The 18,755-nt window shown below is 40.1% G+C and overlaps 1 protein-coding gene across 6 annotated transcripts in view; it reads left to right on the top strand.

Moving 5' to 3' along the window:
• The window catches only part of LOC126248551 (GATOR complex protein Iml1), a 637,798-nt gene that overhangs the window by 594,383 nt on the left and 24,660 nt on the right, over nucleotides 1–18,755 (top strand). For all 6 annotated transcript variants that reach the window (XM_049949630.1, XM_049949665.1, XM_049949640.1 and 3 more), the window contains one exon: nucleotides 1,155–1,354. In XM_049949630.1, coding sequence (XP_049805587.1) covers nucleotides 1,155–1,354 — 200 coding nt within the window. The remainder of the gene's footprint in view (nucleotides 1–1,154; nucleotides 1,355–18,755) is intronic.

The raw sequence follows: 18,755 nt of genomic DNA, 5'->3' as shown, positions 1-18,755 counted from the left end.
TTCTTGGCTGATTTACCTCAAATTTTTATACAGTACTCTGTTAAACATTTGGATAGATTCAGGATATATTTGTTATTACGTTATACTACTATATAAAAACAAGACATGTAACATTGTTACCAAAAGTCTCGAAAATTTGCTGGCTGACTGACTTAAAGTTTTTACACAATATTGTATTAAAGACTATATATACTTAAATATATGTAGTATATAAATTTATTTCAGATACAATAAGCAAATGTTGTTGGCAACAACAAGTCATGGAAAGTTCATAATCGATTTCATTCGAATAAACTGACTTTTATGGGGGGTGTTTCTGTGCTGTAAAAATATGTGGTTTAGTTTCCGATCTCACAGTCAATTTTAACTATAATATCAGGGCATTTAAACCATTAAAAAATTATTTATCCTATACATATTCCTTCTCCTTGTATAACATGTGCACACACAACAATGTACTGTTTCATTTTACTCCTTACCTATGGTTTTAACAGAAAACAGGAAACTTACATTTATGGCTTACTGGCTCACGATTTTAATGCTATTATGGAATCTAAATCATCCACAACTTTCTAATCCTAACTTTTTGTGAGTTAAAACCCTACAAAATACTGTCATTGAAGCTACTATCTTCACAGTAACAGCAACTGGGCAGTTCTCTCTTATACTCTCATACATTAATGATCCCAACCCATTAACCTATTCACTTTGAACGACTTCCATTTCCAATCAAGATTTCCTTTGCAACACCAATAAACAAGGCTCAGAGTCAGAGAGAGAGGGAGGAAAGAGGAGGTGGTCATGGGTGGGGGGGGGGGGGGGGGATGAACATTGAGGGGGGAAGAAGGAAATGGGAAGAGAGAGAGGGGAGGAGGAGAATAACAAAGAGAGGGTGGAGGAGGTGATGGACAAAGAATGGGAGGAGGCAGGGCCCCGATGGATAAAAAGAGGGAGGGATATGGACAGAGACCAGATTAGGAAGTAGATCCAACTACCATACATATTTAGCAATTGTGAAGGATTGCTTGGTTCACTAGTAATAAATAACAGGAATAATTGTCACTACTACTAATATTACTACTATATTTAAATTGCTTGTTCGCGAATTTTCATGGACTGGATATGACTGAAAGACACTTACTTTCTCTTTGTAGACTACCCTGTGGAGACATGGAAACAGAGATTATTTCTCTTCCAAGAATCTATAATTGAAAGATTTGGCTTCATACACTGTGCGAGTGAAGGCCACAACAATAACTCACTAGCAACAGACAGTGGTGGTGTATCTCATCATAATATATATGTTCATGTTACGGGAAATGTTTTTATACTGATACCTTCACAACATTGTCAGGTAAATACATCCTATGTTTTCAGTGCTTTATGTGAAGAAGTGAAATTAGTGTTTTTTCTCCATAAAATAATTTTATATTTGTAGCTTGAACATGGATAGTAACAGTATTCTGATAAATAGTTTTTACGCTATTTACGTGTGAGAGCTGCATCAATATTTCAACACAACAGAATTTTGCATATCTCCTGTCACTGAATGGTTGGTAGAGAAATTACACATAAAAAGTGATAGAAAGTGAAAAACTTGTAGAATGACTGTGAAAGCTGTTCATAACGGCTAAGTGTTATAAAAGTTAGTATTTAAGGTACTTTGCTGATCCAGTGTATGTGAAATGCTTTAAATTTCATAAAGTACATTTACGTGATACCTGAGTATTGTGCTGTTGTGTAGAAAATACAATTCATATTCTTGAGGTAAAAAACCTTGTTTCACAAAGCACCTAGCATCCAGTGCACATTGGTCTATCGGTTATTCATATGACTTTGAAACGCATCCCTGTCGCTTTTTGAACACATTCGAAGTTAATTTCTGAAGGATTTGTGAATGCGTGCATAGTGTACATGATGTCTGTCAGGGGAATCCTTGTTGCATCTAGAAATAAACTTTCCTGCAGACAACAGGGGCTCTATGAGCTGAGCGGAGTAAAGCCGAATGGATGAATGCCAACAGCTGTCTGATTACGCGGTTCATTGGGTTTGCGAATGATGAGCGTTGTTATAATTACTAGCGAAATCCATAGGTTGAGACTACCAGAGTGGAAATAAACTACTAACAGGTAATAAAGATTACGTATTATCTTCTTGGTGTATCCAAGAAAATGAAATTTTGACAGAAAAGTTTTGGCCAGATCGCTATACTAGTAAGAGCCAGTTGCACAGTCCCCAGCTAGCAGCAGCTTTAAGTTCTATTCTGGAAGTAGCGTGGAAAACGTGTTGTACGTACATGTAACAATGCCCAATCGGAGAATAATCGCGGGACAGAGTTAGTGAAGTTAAATGGCGAATAAGCTTTGACATCGACAGGAATAGTTACAGAATTAGTGATGACAAGACTGTTTGCCAGAACAAGGAAGGAGAAGAAACGTGGACATCACACAAACTATGGAAGAATATGACGATTCCAAATTTGTATAAAAATTTTGTACTACTACTTTTCGATTGCATGCTTGAGAAACTGGAGCATATGAATGAAGTGTAAAACTCTTTCCCGACATAAAGCTTTTTGCTTGTAGTAGGCCTAATAGGCATTTGATATTAGTACTTTGTGACTTATATTCTGTTGTGTTATAAAAATGACCATTTGTACCAAAACAGTCTCGTTTATTTGTGTGTGTTACAATTGCTGCAGTATTACAAAGGCCTATTTTGTTTTATCTAGCAGAGAATGACAAAATAGATGTAATCAGATAGGGAAACCACACCAGTCTTGGGTCCTATTTGTATTAACAGCTTTTTCAGTAATAGACGATGACATTTCGCTTTTTCATGTAGCAAAATTTCTGACGAACTTTGATGAGGTAATAGATTCTTGCACAGAAAGGAAAGCCCACCATGTAAACCTGTAGCAAGATTAGAGAGAAAAAATCTGTAGGAGCTAAGGATTGAAGAAATGTGTACTGTCTTGCTTATCTCTTGTCTTTGCTGGTTTTATGTATCCAGTATTTAATTTTATGCCACGCAAAGCAGCAAGTTGTTAGCTAATAGGGAATATAGAGTGCAAATTTTCTGAAGAGTTCTTGTTTACAAATAATCCCATCCAGTATTAATGGCAAGGGTTTTTTTTTTTTTTTGGGGGGGGGGGGGGGGGAGGGGGCAGGATGTCAGACCGGCCGAATGGAAGCAGGAGAGGCATCACAGGACATTTTACTTTCCACTGTCCTGAATATAGTTTGATGGCATCCAGTACAAAATATACATGTTTCAATTCCACGGAGCGAAATACAGTGACGTGCGATAGAAGAATGCTGTGCGAAGAGGGCTGACACTGCTCTTTGGCACACTTAAGACCAAATGACATGTCTTACATTTCCTCAAACACACATGTTTTGTGCATCAGCCTATTCAGAAAGATGTGCACTACCAAATGAACATATTTCTGAAAATTCGATTTTTTAAAATTTTTGACGTCCTATCTCAAATGCTTGTGGGATGGCCTGGATAGGGGGGTGGGGGAGAGCGCCACTATCTAGTATTGCTCCAGTTTGGAAATATCGTGGATCTGGACCTGATACAGAGCAGTCTTGAGTACAGCGGGGAAGTGGGTAGTCTCCACGTGACCCGTGTTTACATTTTGTGATTTTGATGTTTCCTCTTCGTTTACTGCTCTCAAGTCAAATGAAAACAAAACAGATTTCTGTGGCTGGGAGCTATCAAGTGAATTAAAATACATTCACATAATTACGGAAGGCAAAAATATGTTATTAGTTTCAGATTTTATTTTATTTCCACCTTTCTGACAGTCAAGCATTAATTGTCTTGTAGAACAATGAAGTTATTTTTGCCGGTTTGCTAAAGAAATTTCCTTTTATTAATCTTTTCTGTTGAGGTAGTCAATATATTTGAAACTATTGGCTGGTTTCAACTATTCGCTGCATTTCAAGTGCACGTTTTCATCTTGTAGCACGTACCGCATTGTGCCATAATAAAGAACCAAACAGTTGATAACACAGTACTGATGCTCCAAGAAAATTTACATCCCGAAAACCACATTGAAAAGCTTAATATCAGGTCAAGACCTACTTCATTTGGAATTTGGACATATGAATGTGGCCTTTAAATGTGTACATTTTAGTATGGTTCACGAAATTCCGATGCTCTTGGAGTATCCTCTGATGTCTTGTTTCTTTTATGACATAATGTAAGATCTTTTAATGTTTTATACGTACGAACATGCGGGCCTCCTAAGTCATCATAGCTCTGCAAGTGCAGTGGTGCCTCTTATCTGACGTGCTCTAGCAACTGCTGAAATGAACCTATTTCTAACAAGTTGCTGGAAAATATTGCGAATGGTGGTTTGAAAAGCGTTACTTTCAAAGTAAATTTCCTTTTACGCAAGTTGAACTATGTGCAAGATTGTATGATGAATTTTGTAAATCACAGAACGTTTGACTCTCATTTAAAAATCAACTGATGATGAGCCATTTAGAAAAATTTCGAGCCAAGAAGATCAGACATTTATGTCATTATTAAAAATTTTACTGGCTCATTTGTGTGATATATCTTAAAGTGTAAGACGCGCATAAAAGACCAACATTATATGTGAAAGCTTAGCTTCTCTTGAAGTGTAGACACCGATATTATGTGTGAAAGCTTTGCTTTTCTTGTAGCAACACTATGTATATTAATTTAAACCATTAACTGCTGCTGTTTGTGTGTTCACACTACTTAACAGTGATATTGCCATTGGCTGACTACATCATGTGTCCTAAGCTCTGAATATCCGCTGTCATTGGCTGGCGAGATCACCTGACATGACCTATGACTGGCTTACAAAAGCGCATCACAATCTCGATTTCAATGCTTCAGAAAGTGACATGCGGTGTTTGGTGGAATTCGGATTTATACTTTTGTAATGCGAAAATATGCAGTGTAAATGTTGCTGCACATCAAAGATCTTTCCAAAACGTGTTTTCTAAAGTGCCAGGCAAGTCTACACCCACATATAAAACCATAACAATTCAAAGGATTGGTAAGTTATACAGTTCTGAGAGAAAATATACTGTCAGTTAACAGGGAAAAAGTGCATTTACACCCGGGAGGAACTGTATTTTTAACCGGGAAATCCGGGAGAAATCCGGGAATTTTTGTTCCTTGTTTGTCAAGATAGACACGAAGCCCCCACCTACCACTGTAGCAGAAGTTTATATGCCAACTAGCTGCACATATGATGAAGGGATTGAAGAATTGCATGATGAGATAAAAGAAATTATTCAGATAGTGAAGGGAGACGAAAATTTAATAGTCATGGGGGACTGGAATTCGATAGTAGGAAAAGGAAGAGAAGGAAAAGTAGTAGGTGAATATGGAAGGGGGGTAAGGAATGAAAGAGGAATCCGTCTGGTAGAATTTTGCACAAAACATAACGTAATCATAGCTAACACTTCGTTCCTAAATCTCTGTCAGAGACAGCAAAGATCCTGGAAGAGCAGTTGAACGGAATGGACAGAGTCTTCAAAGGAAGACATAACATGAACATCAACAAAAGCAAAACAAGGATAATGGAATGCAATCTAATTAAATCAGGTGATGCTGGGGGAATTAGATTAGAAAGTGAGGCACTTAAAGTAGTAGATAAGTTTTGCTGTTTAAGGACCAAAATAACTGATGATGGTCAAAGTAGAGAGGATATAAAATGCAGACTGGCAATGGCAAGAAAAGCATTATTAACATCGAGTGTAGATTTAAGTGTCAGGAAGTGCTTTCTAAAAATATTTGTATGGAGTGTAGCCATGTATGGATGTGAAACATGAATGATAAATAGTTTAGACAAGAAGAGAATAGAAGCTTTCAAAGTGGTGCTACAGAAGAATGCTGAAGATTAGATGGGTAGATCATGTAACTAATGAGGAGATACGGAATAGAATTGGGGAGAAGAGGAATTTGTGGCACAATTTGACCAGAAGAAGGTATCGGTTGGTAGGACATGTTCTGAGGCATCAAGGGATCACCAAGTTAGTGTTGGAGGGCAGTGTGGAGGGTAAAAATCGCTGGGGGAGACCAAGAGATGAATACACTAAACAGATTCAGAAGGATGTAGGGTTACTTGGAGATGAAGAAGCTTACACAGGATAGAGTAGCATGGAGAGCTACTCAGTGCAAAACTTTGGTATTTAGTGAGGATTATTTTGCGTGGTGAGCCCACTGTTCTTGATGGAGTATGCAAAATGTTGCAGGGAAGGAAGAGTGTCAATTTGTATGTGGAAGTGTGACATGTGTGGAGATCTTGCACTTTACATGGAATTGCATCTCCAGCTCTCCTTAGCACCGATCCCAAATTTTCCTTGTATGTCAGCTGCCATTTTTCCCGGGCTTCTCATTACCATTGAGGTGAAATTTACAAACAGAAGACTAATTACCGATGTCAAGCATCATCTCGAGAGGCGACACAGCTGGTGTTTCCACTATGTGTGTAAGGTCTAATGGCCATATTCTTTTTTGTTGTGTCCCCCCCCCCCCCCCTTCTTCTAAAATAAAAGCTGGCTAGTGGCACAAAGTGTGAGCTTCGTGATCCAGAGAGTGTGGGATCAAATCCTGTTCAGACCATCCAGTCTCTTGTTCTGCATATTGCGCTGCATACTTGATCAAAGTCATAAAGCATGGTGAAGAACACTGGTAATGCACAAAAGACTGTAGCTTAAGAATACTGTTCCGCTGATAAACCTGAAATGAGAGAGTGGTATCGGAAATTATGCTGTCTGATAATTTCCTGAGAAATACTTTCCACTATCGAAAATATTCTTTATTGAGAAGTTGAATCGCACTAGTAGTTCCAGGCGGAATCCATATTACATCTACAGGTTTTTCGTCATCCTCCACAAAAACAGTAGCATCGTTAAGTCCAGACCATGAATCCAACAAAAGCAGTGAATTAGTTTCTGCAGCTGGTAGGAATATGTTTCAAATAAAATGTTGAAAATTATTCTTTCCCCTTTTTTCCAGATTTTGATACATCAATTACAAGATTTTGGGTACTAAACAGGTCATTTTTTATGTTTGGTCCTAATTTGCCTTGCAGTTCTTGAAGACAGATACACAGCTACGGAAATAGTAAATCACTCATACTTATCACTGGCATTATCGTGTATGAATGTGTCATTGCATTAATTGATTGGGCAACAGACTCCATCTTTCTTTTCACTGCGAAATGATAAAGTGCAGTGTGCTTGCAGTTCTTTCACAAAACCTGACTGATCAGTGTTATAAACAGCAGTTGCGGGGACAACAGCAACTTTCGTCTTTATGTCAGCTATGAATTTCTCTATATCATACTTACCAATACTGCAAAAAGCAACTGATAATTTGTAATAGACGTTACTTGAGTGGTTAATTTGAGAGAATAGTAACTGTGTACTGTTGTGTCAGAGAACTATCAACGAACGGTAACCTGAAACATCCTTTACAAATTACGATCGGGTTGTGTCGTGTTTTCTGTTTACAAATGTGCCACCGACATTGTGTGTGTGTGTGTGTGTGTGTGTGTGTGTGTGTGTGTGGGCGCGTGCGCGCGCGCGCAGTTGCTATAGCGCCAGTAGGGGTGTACATTTCTACTGCCGCTTAGCGCGCTACGAATTTGGCAATTTTCAGCTTTTTTAAAAAATTACTTGCTGTGCCTCTTAGCAGCTAAAATTTTGACTGCATTTCTTTCATTGTCTTCTTCCTGTGTAAAAAATTTCAGGGTAGGTTTCGGCATGTCTTATTGGACCATTCCCTTGTCAGCTAGAGTACCACCATCAGAATGACATTCATCTCCAAGAGATTATGAAATTTACTTAAGTTTCAAACTTAATGTTGGTGTAATGTACTTTTGAAGATGGATCACCACTAACTAAACAGAAGAGATTCTACACAACAAAAAGACACACAGAGTGGACAATAAATGTATTAGCTTTTTAGACAGATTCCTTCTGCAGGGACCAGTCGTGCTGAAGTGCTTGTTGAGCAACAGTTTGTGTGTGTGTGTGTATGTGTGTGTGTGTGTGTGTGTGTGTGTGTGTGTGTATGAGAGAGAGAGAGAGAGAGAGAGAGAGAGAGAGAGAGAGAGAGAGAGAGATATGTATACTCTGCAAACCATTTTGAAGTACATGGCAGAGGGTGGTTCCCATTGTACCAGCTATTAGGACATCTTTCCATTCCATTCCTGTATGAAGCATGGGAATAACGATTGTTTAAACATCTTTGTACATGTTGTGGTTATGGTTAAACATCTTTGTACATGTTGTGGTTAGTCTGCTCTTGTTCTTGTGATCCCAACAGGAATGATATGTTGGAGGCTATAATATATTCCTATATACACTACTTAAAGTTGGATGTAGAAACTTTCTAAGTAGGTTTTATCAAGATAGCTTATGTGTATCCTCGAGCATATGCCAGTTAAGTTGTAGAAAGTCATAAGAAATGTCATTGGCTGAAAGTCAGAAGGTATTATTAATATTATCTGGCTTTTCAGAAATCTAGAAATACTGCATCTGACTGACTGCCTTGGTCCATGGCTTTCAGTATGTCATGTGAGAAAAGTGGGAGTTGGGTTTCAAGAGATAAATATTTTATAATCAATGCTGGTTGGCATAAAGGGGACCATTCTGTTCGAGATATCCCATTATATTTGACCTCAGAATATGTTCTAATATTCTACAACAAAAGCATGTCAAGGATTGTGGATGGTAGTTTTCTGGATTACTTCTGCTACCCTTCTTACAGACATGTGTAACTAGTGCTTTCTTCCAACTACTGGGCACAGTTTTTTGTTTGAGGAATTTGTGACATGTTATGCTTAAAAGGGGAAATAGGGGCTGACTTGGTGACAAACTCTGTTTTCCTTTGTAAAGAAACATTTGAATTCAAAGTTCAGCATTTCTGCTTTCAGATTGCTACCCTCAATTTCAATTTGTTTCTTATCCATGAGTGTCTGGAAATCAAGACCCTTTGCATAATTATGATCAGAACTTGTGTCTTTTGAGAGATTTTTCAACAATATTCTGCTATGGTAGTTATTGAAGGCTTCACATATTGCTTTTTGACAACCAAAGACATTTCATTCAGCGTCACTTTGTCTATAGCCCTATGCTTTGTTTGGTACCTAGTATGCAGTAGTCGCTGTTTATTTAGAAGTTTTATTACAGTGAACTGTTCTACTAGTTACAGATGTATCAAACACATGGTCAACTGTTCTTTTAAGCCTGAGCCACAATTTTTATATGTTCTTCTTTCCAGAGCCATATGTTTCCTGTTCAGCATTGAAATACAACACTACTGCCTTTTTATCTAGTTTCCTGATAAAATGAACCCTTCTATTTATTTGAACTGCCCTTTGTACTTAAGTAATTGTTGTTGTTCAAACTGCAGTGTGGACATCCTCAAAGAGGTCAGATCTATTTGTTGCTGTTAGATCCAATACCTTGCCAACGTGAGTGGACTTCTGAATTATCTGTTCTAGGGAATTTTCAGAGAAGGCATTCAGTGATTTTTCACAGGATATTTTATCAAGCCCACCACATACAAAACTTTAATTTTCACAATTGATTGTTGGATGATTAAAGTCTACTCTTATCATGACAGTATGACTGAGGAACTTAAGTACTGGTGAACTCAGGTTCTCTTTAAAGTTTTCAGTTAATTGTGGAGGCGAGTCGGGGTACTCGATATAAGGATTCAATTATAAGTTTATGCTCACCCTTGATGCTGATTCTTCCCCAGTTTAATTCCTACTCCAAACTTTTATTTTGTTTTCTTTATTTCTTGCTCTATATACAGATTGAATAACATTGGGTATAGGCTACAGCCCTGTCTCACTCCCTTCTCAACCACTGCTTCCCTTTCATACCCCTTGATTCTTATAACTGCCATCTGGTTTCAGTACAAGTTGTAAGTAGGCTTGTGCTCCCTGTATTTTACCCCTTTCACTTTCATAACTTCTAAGAAAGTACTCCAGTCAATGTTGTCAAAAACTTTATCGAAGTCTACAAATACTGTTTTCATAGGTTTGTGTTTCCTAAACCTATCTTCTAAGGTAAGTTGTAGGGTCAGTATCGCCTCATGTGTTCCTAAATTTCTCCGGAACACAAATTAATCATCTCCAAGGTCAGATTCTACAAGTTTTTCAATTCTTCTGTGAAGAATTCTTGGTAGTATTTTGCAAGCATAACATATTAAACTCATATTTCAGTAATATTCACCCACATCAGCACCTGCTTTCTTTGGAGCTGGAATCATCACATTGTACTTGAAGTCTGAGAGGATATTTCACCTGTCTCATACATCTTGCACAACAAATTGAATATTTTTGCCATGGCTGGCTCTCCCAAGGCTATCAGTAGTTTTGACGGAATGTCATCTACTCTAGATGCCTTGTTTCGACTTAGGTCTTTCAGTGCTCTGCCAAATTCTTCTCACAGTATTGTCTCCCATCTCATGTTCACCTGTGTCCTCTTTCATTTCTATAATATTGTCTTCAAATACATCTCCCTTGTATAGATCCCCCGTACAGTCCTTCCGCCTTTCAACTTTCCCTTCTTTGCTTAGTACTGATTTTCCATTTAAGTTCCTAATATTCATTCAACTGGTCCTCTTTTCTTCAAAAGCCTCTTTAATTTTCCTGTAGATAGTATGTATGTTTCCTTTTAGTGAAATATGCTTCTAAACCCTTAAATTTATCCTCTAGCCATTCCTGCTTAGCCATTTTGTACTTCCTGTTGATCTCTTTTTTTAGACATTTGTATTTCCTTTTGCTTGCTTCATTTGCTGCTTTTTTACATTTTTTTTCGTTCATCAATGAGATTCTGTAGTTCGCGTGATATCCAAGGATTTCTACGAGGCCTTGTCATTTTACCAATTTGATCCTTTTACCAATTTGATCCTCTACTGCCATCACGATTTCATCTCTCAAAGCTACCATTTGTCTTCTACTGTATTCCTTTCCCCTTCTCTAGTCAGTCATTGCCTAATGTTTCCTGTGAAACTCTCAACAATCTCTGGTTCTTTCAACTTATTAAGGTCCCATCTCCTTAACTTCCTACCTTTTTGCAATTTGTTCAGTTTAAATATAGAGTTCATACCCAATAAATTTTGGTCAGAGTTCACATCTGTTGCTAGAAATGTCATTCAATTTAAAATCTGGTTCAAAAATCTCTGTCTCGCCATTATATAATCAATCTGAAACCTTCCAGTCTCCAGGTTTCTTCCATATGTACAATATTTTTTTGTGAATCATAAACCAAGCGTTAGTCATGGTTATATTATTTTTTGTGTAAAATTCTACCAGTGGGCTTCCTCTTTCATTTCTTTCCCCCAGTCCACATCACATACTATTTTTCCTTCTCTTCCATGTCCTACTATCGAAGTCCTGCCTCCCATCACAATTAAATGTTAGCCTCCCTTAACTATTTGAACAATTTATTTTTTTAAAGTGATGATATGTTGGTTGGCTGCTATAGTAAAATCTTGATTTACTATTAAATATGTCATGCAAAACACTCATAACTTCTGAAATTTCTCAGAAATATATGCTATTCATGTAGATATACTCTGAGATTTGGGGGCGAATGATTGGGACAGGGAAACTACTGCTAAAATTATATAAAGCACAAATGTTGATTACATCTAACACTATAACACAAACTACATTTTTCATGATACTTTGCATATGAAAACACATAATATATCATGACTGACTTACAAGCTTTAATTCAGTCAACACAGAAACCAAATTTAATTTTTATGTGAAGTTTTTGAACCTATTTTTTCAAAGCAAATAGATTTAGCACATATGATTTTACTTGGATGCAAAGGAAATACCAGAAATCAGCATATAAATGTAAATAAACATGGGAATAGTACTGATTTTGCATGTAGCTGGTTTCATGACAACTTCTACACCAGTGTGCCAAAGATGAACACTTTAGTGTCAGTATAGATCACAAAACCAATGTAAAATGTGGAGCACAGCCAAGCACTTCTTCTGCTTGGAGCAGCTAACAATGCAAAGGATAAGTTATCAACAAAGTATTAGAATAGAGAACTAGGTACATATTTTTGATGAATTTGTTCAACTATTCATTTAAAATTGAGCCACATATCTTGTCTTTCTTGGCTGAATGAAATGATTGTAGCCACTATTACAGAAATAAGGTACCCTCCTTCTTACCCATTTTACTGAAAATACAAACTTTTCTGTTTGTTTTTGTTCAATGGCTATCATTGTTACCAAGTGAGAGGGTGTTATAACATCAAGTTGAACACATATAAGTCACTGAGCAAGTTGACAAAGCAAGACAAGTGAACACAGTAACATTCAAATGAGCACTGAGTCCAAGTCTAGCAGCTGCTGGCTGGCTGGCTGGCTGCTTAGGCGGTGCAGCTGCTGCATGGCTGGCAGACAGCGCCGCATGTAGAGGACGCGCATAATTGCTCGGCAGCACTTTGAATGATCGGCGAGTCACAACACTTTTCCCCCCCTTTGAATTTTTTGCACTGGTCTTGATGGATGTTGCTAACATCCATAGGCATTGTTTGACTGGCCGTAAAGTCTCGAGGAGGAGGCTTCCCATACCGACAGAAGTGTCCCCGATGATAACGGGTCGAGATGACAGGAGACGTAGGGGTCGAATCTGCTGGGGCCCCGTGCACCAATCTGCCCGCTGCGGCAAGTCCAGTTGTTATAACAGGAGACATGGGCGATGTGTCAGCGGCCGTAGGAGAAGGAGGTGAGTAGATTGGCTCGGACAGATGATGGTCATCCGGTTCCTGCATGGGCACATCTCCTGGTGGCGTCTGTTCTTGTACTGGCACTGAGATGATGGTGAGAGGGCTGCATTGTGAATAATGAGAGATCCCGAGATCCCGAGTGTCAGGTAGAACCGAAGGTGGTGTAGCGGCATTCGGAACAGGCGTTTCCAGCACATGAGGCCAAAGCTGGTCCAAATGATGCACTGCAACATTCGTGTCCGTCTGGATTTCATACAGGCATCAGCCACGGTGTCGTTAGATGCGGCCCGGACTCCATTTTGGCCGCCTGCCATATCCCCGTACCCAGACAAGGTTGTCGGCGGTGAACCGGCCAAGCAAAGGCACACGTGCCTGTGAGGTGGAAGGCCGCAGAAGATGAAGTAGCGTGCAGGGCTGTTGGCCATGTAAGAGCTCAGCTGGGCTGTGGTCGCCCATGGGGTCAAAACAGTAAGAAGCCAGAAATTGGAGAAGTGCATCATCAGCAGCAGAAGAAGTTAGGAGTTTCCACATCTGAGCCTTAAATGTGCGGACCAGTCGTTCAGTCTCACCGTTTGATTGTGGATGGAACGGAGGGGCCATGACATGCATAACACCGTGATGAGCACAAAAATCTGCAAATTCAGAAGAGGCAAATTGCAGACCATTATCAGTAACATGAGTAGAGGGAAGGCCTTCCAAAGAAAAAATGTGGGCAAGAGCACTTGTGGTTGCTGCGGTGGTAGGCGAAGTGCAACGGACAATGAACAGAAAGTTAGAGTAGGCGTCAATTACGAGGAGCCAATAAGTACCTAAAAAAGGTCCCGCAAAATCAGCGTGAATGCGCTCCCAGGGCATCTCAGGCGAAGGCCACGGTGACAAAGATGACTTCGGGGCGGCGGCCTGTGAAGCGCAAGGGCCGCAGGCAGCGACCATGTGTGCTATTTCAGAGTCGATGCCAGGCCAGTACACATGACGGCGCACCAGAGATTTTGTGCGAGAGACACCCCAGCCCTTGGTGAAGGAGGCGCAAGACCAAAGCACGCAAAGACGCAGGTACCACAACATGCAGCGAAGCATTGTCGGTGGAAAGGAGGATAACACCATCCCTAGCTATGAGGCGGTAGCGCAAAGCGTAGTAGTTCCGCAACAGATCAGAAGTCTTAGCAGACGGACGATCTGGCCAACCCTTCTGAATACAGCGTAAAACCCGGGAGAGGGTAGGATCAGAACCCGTAGCAGCCGCCAGCCAGTCCGCGGTGATGGGGAATCTGTCCACAACCCGCTGCTCGGCAACACCCAGGTGGAAACACAAAAGTTCGTCCCTATCGAATGCCAGATCAGGACCCATGGGAAGGCGAGACAGTGCATCAGCATTCGCATGTTGAGCCGTCGGCCTGAAATGAATCTCATAATTGAAACGAGAAAAGTAAAGAGCCCAACATTGGAGGCGGTGTGCAGCCTTGTCGGGAAGTGATGTTGATGGATGAAACAAGGAAACAAGTGGTTTGTCATCCGTAACAAGATGAAATTTGGATCCATAGAGAAAAACACCAAACTTATGAAGAGCATAGATAATGGCCAAAGCTTCTTTTTCAATTTGAGAATACTTTTGTTGGGCATCCGTGAGCGTTTTGGAGGCATAAGCAATGGGTTGTTCAGAGCCGTCAGAAAAACGGTGCGCAAGGACTGCACCGACCCTGTATTGAGAGGCGTCCGTGGTGGCAAGAACAAGATGTTGGCCAGGTCCATAAGTAGCCAGGCATGGGGCCTGTTTCAGCATAGTTTTCAATTTCTGGAAAGCCGCACCGCATGACGCGGACCAGTGAAAAGGCACATTTTTATGCAACAGGCGATGCAGCGGCTGAGCCACCGAAGCAGCAGACAGTAAAAACTTGTGATAGTACGCTATTTTCCCCAAGAAGGCCTGCAGTTCCTTAACAGATGTAGGGCGAGGAAGGGCATCGATCGCAGCGACAGTTTGCTGAAGTGGACGAATAACATCCCGAGAGAGTTGAAATCCCAAGTATGTGATAGATGCCTGAAAAAATTGTGATTTCTGAAGGTTACACTTAAGACCAGCAGTCTGTAAGACATGAAAAAGTGTGCGGAGGTTCTGAAAATGTTCTTCAGTGGTGGAGCCAGTGACAACAATGTTGTCCATGTAATTTATACACCCAGGGACAGGGAGCAATAATTGTTCCAAGAATCACTGAAAGAGAGCAGGGGCACTGGCAACTCCGAATGGCAATTGTTGGTATTGATAGAGGCCAAAAGGCGTGTTAAGGACCAGAAACTGCCGGGAAGCAGTGTCGAGAGGAAGTTGATGATAAGCTTCTGACAGGTCAATTTTAGAAAAATACTGGCCTCCAGCAAGTTTAGTGAACAATTCTTCAGGTCGGGGCATAGGGTAATATCACCATTGGGCTTAGCAACGACAACGACAGGAGAGGACCACTCACTGGAAGTGACAGGAAACAAGACCCCTGAAGTAGTGAGATGATCCAGCTCCCGTTTTACCCGATCACGAAGGGCCACAGGAATGGGCCGAGCCCGAAAAAACTTAGGCCAAGCAGTGGGTTTGAGTATGATATGAGCTTCAAAATCATTTGCACGGCCTAACCCAGGAGAAAAAAAGAGACGAAAATGTCGTTGACAAGGAATCCAATTGAGCATAAGGAATAGCATCAGAGACGATATTGACAGAGTCATCTATGGAGAACCCCAAAATGTGAAAGGCATCGAAACCAAAAAGATTCTCTGCGTTACTCTGGTCGACCACAAATATGGGAACAGTGCGAACGACGGATTTGTATGATACCTCAGCATTAAATTGTCCCAAGAGAGAAATCTTCTGTTTATTGTACGTCCATAATTGCCAAGTGACAGGTGATAGGAGTGGAGAACCCAACAGAAGATAGTCTGAGAATTAATTATAGTGGCAGCAGAACCATCCACCTGTATGCGAACATCCCGACCAAGGATTTGGACAGTGAGGAATAACATCCCTGAAAGGGAAGAAGTGCAATTGACAGACAACACAGAAGCAGAATCAGCATCACGGTCATGAACGTCATGTATGCGGTCAGATTTGCAAACGGCAGACACATGACCCTTCTTTTTGCAATGGTGACACACGGCCCAACGTTGTGGACAATCCTCCCGTGAATGTTTCGTAAAACACCGTGGGCATGAAGGAAGTTGCTGGGGGTTTTGCTGCAGTTTCTTAGAGGGTTGTTTACGGTTAGGCCGAGGCTGCGCGTGGGAGCATACTGCGGCCACGTCGGCCGGCAGGGATGCACCGCACATGTCGTCAACAGTGCACAGAGGTTGTATTTCCCTGACGTCACCCCAAGCCTCTATTTGCGCCCCAGTGGTGTGAGAAATTTCAAAAGACTGCGCGATGGATAGGACTTCATCTAGAGTCGGATTTGCCAACTGAAGGTCACGTTGCCGAACTTCTTTGTCGGGCGCTGACTGGATAATAGCATCCCGTACCATGGAATCGGCATAGGATTCTTTGTGAACGTCAGTAACAAATTGACACTTTTGACTGAGGCCGTGAAGTTCAGCAGCCCAAGCATGATAGGACTGATGCGGTTGTTTTTGACAATGATAAAAGGCAACACGAGAGGCTACCACATGTGTTTGCTTTTGAAAATAGACAGACAGAAGTGAGAACATTTCAGCAAAGGACAAAGATGCAGGATCTTTCAAAGGAGCCAATTGCGACAACAAACGATATATTTGAGGTGAAATCCATGAAAGGAACAGAGACCTACATGTTTGTTCGTCCGTGGCATGAAATGCCAAGAAGTGCTGTCAAAGATGTTTTTCGTAATCAGACCAGTCTTCTGCCGTCTCGTCATAAGGAGAAAAAGGAGGTATAGACAACGACGAGAAATGCCCCGTGTTTGATGCCGCGACGAAATCGCGAATCGCCAATGTTAGAACTGTTTGCTGTTCAATCAGACCTTGCAATAGTTGCTAGACAGTAGCCATGGAAACCTGTGGGTCAACGATGAAAAGGAAAAATCCCATTCTTGTCGCCAATTGTTATAACGTAAAGTTGGACACATATATTTCAAAACGACACAACACATATAAGTCACTGAGCAAGTTGACGAAGCAAGACAAGTGAACACGGTAACATTCGAATGAGCACTGAGTCCAAGTCTGGCGGCCACTGGCTGGCTGGCCACTTAGGTGGCGCGGCTGCTGCATGGTTGGCAGACAGCGCCGCATGTAGAGGATGCGCGTAATTGCACGGCGGCACTTTGAATGATCGGCGAGTCACAACAGAGGGCTTAGTAGTTAGCACATTGCACTCACATTTGAAAGGAACAAGGTTCATATGCCTGTCAGAACATCTAGATTTTTGTTGTTTCCGTGAAATGATTCGGGTGAATGCTGGAATGGTTTTTGCAAAACTGATACAGTCAAAAATCCTTCCCCTGTGAGATACCTACGGTTTTAAAAATAAAAAAAAGCTATTGATTGTTTTTATATGTTGATGGATGACCTATTTATCATAACAGAATGAAGTAATGACTCAATGATACTGAAATCCAATCATTACACCACCTTGCTGATCTGGTATACATTTTGCTGGAGCTATTATTGCTTATCTGGACAGAACTGGATAATACAAAAACAAAAAAAGTAAAAAATCCTAGATAACTTTGACAGAATCAGCGAAAGTGGTGTAATGCAACCGTAAGTTGCATAATGGTGAATATCTAGTAAAACCCTAGGTCCTCATAGACTTATCGTAATGTCAGGTTCAGTGTTTCCACATTACTCAAAGTGTAATATCTAAAGCACAGTAAGTAGCTTGAACATTTACCTGAGCACTATGGATGAGGTTGATCATTTCAAACTTCTCTGAAATTTACTGGTACAAATCAAATGACCGTACAACATAGATGACACACATCATTTTCCAGATTGTGTGTTCACTTACTGGTAGGGTAGTATACTCGAAATCCTTAATGAATTCCTCACGCGTACACGCTGAGTGAATATTGATTTAGTTTATTTATGTATGTGATGGTAAATATAGTGTTGCACTGTGTACAGTAGACACTGAAAAAAGCCTACACTAAAACACAATTATTTTTAGATGTAAATAATATTACATAAAACTGTGTTATTGAGTATATTAGACCAATTTAACATCAAAGGATGTTACAGCTTTATTTTCCTAGATACTCCTTCACATAATAATAGCACTGCTGAATCAAATAATCTTTTACAGCTTCCTATCCCTTGCTGCGATTTACCAAAAATATGAGTTCTGTTTCATCTTTGAGTCAAATTGTAGTGCAGCCACATTTGTTTCATTCACTTTGATGCAGAATATCTGTTTTGGCCTTCTGAAATTAAAACTATCAAGCACCTGTTGGCAGAACTCCAAATGCTGAATTTTATGCTATTGATATATTAAACAAAACTATAAATCTTCATGTCATGATAAATCTCTGGCTCAAATATACAGTGAATGTGCTATGACAGTTATTTATAAAGTTAAACACATCAGCCTAAAGGGCCTGTAAATAAACTGCTGGAGAAGGTAAAGCAAATGTATAGGAAGATATGTTAAAGCTACACCATTGTATTATTCCTCTACATAATCTCCATTCAGATATAAGCATTTATCTAATCTGTTAGCAAATTGATAAATTCTGTATGCAAAAAATTCTGCCACTTAAGATTGCAGCCAGCCTATAAGTGTATCGTAAAGTCCTTTGTCAAAGAATTGGGAGCCAAACCAGTTTTTTGTGTTGCATGAAGAGGTGGAAATCACTTGGAGCAAACTCTGGGCTGTAGAGCTGAGGCTCAAAAATGTCTCCCTAAACTGAGCCTGTAATTCTTGTTTTTGCCAGCAGAATGGGACCAAGCATTGTTCTGCAAAAACATAACACCAGTAGTCAAGAGATTGTATCGTTCATTGTAAATGACTGTTCTTATTTTTCATAAAAGTTCAA

Source organism: Schistocerca nitens, chromosome 1, assembly GCF_023898315.1.
Source record: "Schistocerca nitens isolate TAMUIC-IGC-003100 chromosome 1, iqSchNite1.1, whole genome shotgun sequence".
NCBI classification, from domain to species: domain Eukaryota; kingdom Metazoa; phylum Arthropoda; class Insecta; order Orthoptera; family Acrididae; genus Schistocerca; species Schistocerca nitens.
This window is presented reverse-complemented; position numbering and strand designations above follow the sequence as displayed.